General features: G+C 45.5%; 1 protein-coding gene across 2 annotated transcripts in view; it reads left to right on the forward strand.

The window, feature by feature from the left end:
- Positions 1-4,029, forward strand: part of saraf (store-operated calcium entry-associated regulatory factor) — a 6,563-nt gene extending 2,534 nt beyond the window's left edge. Inside the window, exons 3-7 of one of the 2 annotated variants that reach the window (XM_037690025.1) lie at positions 661-844; positions 944-1,207; positions 3,413-3,563; positions 3,666-3,730; positions 3,888-3,987. In XM_037690025.1, the coding sequence (XP_037545953.1) occupies positions 661-844; positions 944-1,207; positions 3,413-3,563; positions 3,666-3,730; positions 3,888-3,913 (690 nt within the window). In that variant the 3' untranslated portion in view covers positions 3,914-3,987. Of the gene's footprint in view, positions 1-660; positions 845-943; positions 1,208-3,412; positions 3,564-3,665; positions 3,731-3,887 lie in introns of both variants that reach the window. The other variant, XM_037690024.1, reaches the window with a different exon arrangement.
- Positions 4,030-4,459: the final 430 nt, after the last annotated feature.

A 4,459-nucleotide genomic window follows, 5' to 3' on the forward strand; every position in this document is an offset into this window, starting at 1 on the left:
TAGTTTATTATTGATTATTGAGCATGCATCAGGATGTTTTCTAGTTTGACATAAAACACATAGTTGTTGGGGGCGACCCACGGGGAGGCCCAAGAGTAGTCTATGGTGGCCTTGACACCCCCCCCCCCCCCCCCCCCCGGACTTCAGCGAGTGATGAAGCCAAAGAGTTGATCACATGATCACACGATCACATGATCACATGAAGACGACGTCTTCGTTCTTTCAGATGAAACGTTTCTCCCAGAAAGAAACTGATGGAACCGTTTTATTTTCTAAACTTAGACAAGTGTAAAGCACATTTACCTTTTAAAATGTATCACAAGATTAAAATGAATTAAACTCAAATCAACAAATAATAAATGAAGGGAACAAAATTAATTTATATTGAGATTGTGGGAACAATCCAGAGGTTTAGCATCAGCTCTGACTTACGTGAAGCTGTTTGAAGTTCACAGGAGGACGCTCGGGAACGAGACGTCACTGGTTTGATCTGAGAAAACTTCATCAGTTTTCTCGGATGATCATTTTTTAACTGAAGGCTGAGATTAGGATGCGAGAGTTCGATTCTCACATGAAAGAACGTAGTATTTCTGAACGGCAGATGCAGTCTGTATGTGGTGACACTCGTGTGACCCATGTGGTCCTGATGCTCCACCACAGTGGGAATGTAAGACAGAGATGGACCGCTCGTACCGCTTCGGTCGTGTTGAGGTGAGCTGTGAAGGTTACAGCCACCCGTCTGATCCCCACGTGCTGAGAGGCTCCTGCGGACTGGAATACACCCTGGAACTGACCGAAGGCCTGAAAAGGACTCAAGGCGGGGCTGGATCTAAAGGACGGGGAGGTAATGTGAAATATGAGTGTAAAGCTTTATTTTCTCAAGTTCCAGGTAATTCTACAAGAAGAAGATAATGACAACGTTCTTTGCCTCTGTTGGACTCAGGTCTCGGGGAATACGTCTCCAGTTTCTTCAGCAGCTCTTTTCAAAGCGTGCACCAGAACCATCAGTCGTCAGACAGTGAGCGTTCAGGAGACCTGCTGGTTGTCGTCGTGCTTCTTCTCTTAGCATTTGGTGTCTTCAAGCTGTTCTTCAGTGGTGGCACAGCCCCTGTGGGCCAAGCTGGTGGACAGGATGGGTCTCCTCATGACGGTCACCACAGCTCCACGGCAGGACCACCCCCACCAGGTTTCAAACCGGACTACACAGGTAGCTGATGCTGCACAACAATGCCAAACTAAAGTACCAGACAAATGAGAAAATGATATTTTTTATTGTACTATATCTAGTCTTTTTATTGATTTTTGAACATAAAAACAAAATGAGAACACAAAGACAAAAGACCCCCCACCCCCACCCCTCCCACACGGGATCAGTCAAACATGCATAAACAAACTAAACAGGCATCGACATACGTTCTACATACAACACAAAGAGCCGCCAAGCGTCCCAAAACCTTTTGACAGAACCCTTGAGGGTAGATCTTGTTTTTGCCAAATGGATGTAGCTGGAGACCACTTCCACCACAGATCCTCTTATGTTCAGGGGGTGTAGGTGTGTTTGTTCCTTCTGAAGTCCACAACCATCTCCATCTTCTTCATATTGATGTGAAGGTTGTTCTTCCTGCACCAGCTCTCCAGGTGTTCCACCTCCTGCCTGCAGCTGGACTCATCATTGTTACCGCTGTATCGTCTGCAAATTTTATAATGTGACAGTCTGGATGGGTAGCTGCACAATCATACGTGAGCAGAGTAAACAGGAGGGGGCTCAACACACATCCCTGAGGAGAGCCAGTGCTGAGGGTTATGGTGGAGGAGGAGAGGTTGTGGATCCTCACTAACTGTGGTCTGTTTGTTAAAAAGTCTAGTACCCAGTTGCAAATGGAGGGGCTTAGTCCTAGTGTGGATAGTTTGTCCATCAGGGTTTGGGGGATCATGGTGTTGAAGGCAGAGGTGAAGTCCACAAAGAGCATACGGACGTAGGAGTTTTTCTGCTCCAGGTGGGTGAGAGCAGTGTGGACCACAGAGGAGATGGCATCTTCTCAAGTTCGATTCTCATGGTATGCATACTGATGAGGGTCCTCGTTGATGTTGATGCTTGTTCTGATGTGGGTCATGACCAGTTTTTTGAGGCATTTAGTGACTCTCAGGGTGAGGGGCCACTGGCCTCTCCAGTCCATCACAAGAAAATGCTGCCTTAAACTTAATGCTCAATTTAATAAAATTTAATTTAATTCAATTAATAAAAAAAGAAAAAAATCTAAATGCTAAATGAAAACAGGAACTTGCTAGCTAAAAGCAGCAAAAGGTTTACAAGAAGCTAAAAATAGCAAAACGCTAGTTAAGGACTAAACGTCATGTGAAGAAGACGACGGAGATAGTTGTGGATAGATGGATTGAACACAGGAGGATCTGTGGTGGAAGTGGTCTCCAGCTACAAGAACTTGGGTGTACACATGAACAACAACCTCAGCTGGAGCAACAACACCACCAGCCTGATGAAGAAAGATCATCAGAGACTCTACTTCCTCAGGCGGCTGAGGCGAGCTGGTCTGGAAGCTCAGTCCTCACCTCCTTCTACAGGTGTGCAGTGGAGAGCATCCTGTGCTCCAGCATCAACGTGTGGCATGGAGGCTGCACAGCTGCAGAAAGAAAAGCTTTGCAGAGAGTGGTGAAGGCTGCACAGAAGATGTTGGAGTCAGTCTCCCCACCATCACAGACATCTACACCTCCAGATGCAGGAAGAGGGCCACCTGCATCATGAAGGACCACACTCACCCAGCACACACACTTTTTGTCCCACTCCCCTCAGGAAGGAGGTTAAGGAGCATTAAGTGTAGAACCACTAGACTGAGGAACAGCTTCTACCCTGAGGCTGTTAGACTCATGAATCTCTAACCAAAATAATCACTGTCATTACACTTTATTGTTTATATGTGCTGCTGATCTCATGCTGCTGATCTCATGCTGCTGATCTCATGCTGCTGATCTCATGCTGCTGATTTATTTCATGTTGCTGTGTTCAGTCGTGCTCATCTGCTCACACAGACTCATGTTCGTGCTGCTGTTGTTCGGCGTATTGTTTTTGTACCATCTGTGCTTAGTGTCTTCTGAGTTTAGCGTGTTTCTCAGTTCATGTCTTAGATCTTATTAGTTTTTCTTTACAATTTATACTTTGTTGGATGTAACTGGGACCCTGTGTACACAGTTTTGTTCCACCACATGTACCACATGAGATGTGAATGACAATAAAGGAAAGCTTGACCTTGACAAAGCAAAAGAGTAAGTGGAAGCTCAAGGCAGCAGAATTTAGTTCAAAGCTAAAAGTAGTGTAAGAAGACAGAAGTGCAGACGTATGCTCTTGTAAACTTCTGCCTTGTTAATCTTATTTCACCTGTCTGTATTTTATAATCAGGCTTTGCTGGTTCTAATCCAAGCTATGGTTTCCACAACGATTATGTTCATGGACATTACCCACGAGACCGCAGTGCTCACGTCCCAAACGGAGGCTTCTGGACCGGCATGGGAACAGGAGCAGTGCTGGGTTACCTGCTTGGTCGTCAGAGGTCAGTTAAGGAGTGGAGGCTGTCGACTGTGTAAGAGAACATCGTGCCATCCCCAGGTGGAACTGGTCTTTATACTGGTGTTTCTGCATCGTTGTGTTGCAGGGACCAGCCCAGCAGAGTACCATCTACAAGAAACGACGGCTCTGCTGGGACTCGCACCGCTACAGGTAGCTAGACTACGTCAGCTAACAGAGCAGCATCATGTCTAGAGATAAATAAACTTCCTGCTACACAGCTGATGAGGACAGAATGAAGACCGTGTGTCTGTGCACGTGCTGGTTGAACGTCCACACACAGCTGGGGACTCATTTCTCTGTGTTTTAGGTTTCGGAGGAACCAAGAGAAGATAGTTATGGATGAAGACGGTGTCCATGGTGGACGGAACGGACAGAGAAACAGTGAAATTATTACGACTAAATATTGTGTCAGTTGATGCCAAACATGGCCGCCCTTTCATGAGACACCATCTTAGAGTGGTGCACAAACAGAACCTTCTTGTTCTGTCGTCCTTGAGTAAAGTCTGACGTAATTTGAGCTCATGTCAGAGTTCTGTTGGTCATGACTTTAAACGTTTAGCCAGAGGGAGGAAATAAGATGTGACTTTTGTCATTATAGTTTATTGTAGTTTATTATAGTTTATTAGAGTTTATTATAGTTTATTATAGTTTATTATAGTTTATTATAGTTTATTATAGTTTACGAGTTAGTTACAGTAGTTTCTCGTTTATCGCGGGGGATCCGTACCCTGAAGCCCCGTGATAAGTGAAAAATTGGCCTTTTAAACCCTTCCCACACTCTTGATTTCAGCTCTCTGCCTTCACTGCTCTCAGCCACCTGCAAGCGCTCTTAGCCACGCCCACTTCTCTGCTCTGCACAGAGAACAGCTGATCAGCTGC

This window comes from Nematolebias whitei, chromosome 16 (genome assembly GCF_014905685.2).
Source record: "Nematolebias whitei isolate Nwh7 chromosome 16, NemWhi1, whole genome shotgun sequence".
Lineage (NCBI taxonomy): Eukaryota > Metazoa > Chordata > Actinopteri > Cyprinodontiformes > Rivulidae > Nematolebias > Nematolebias whitei.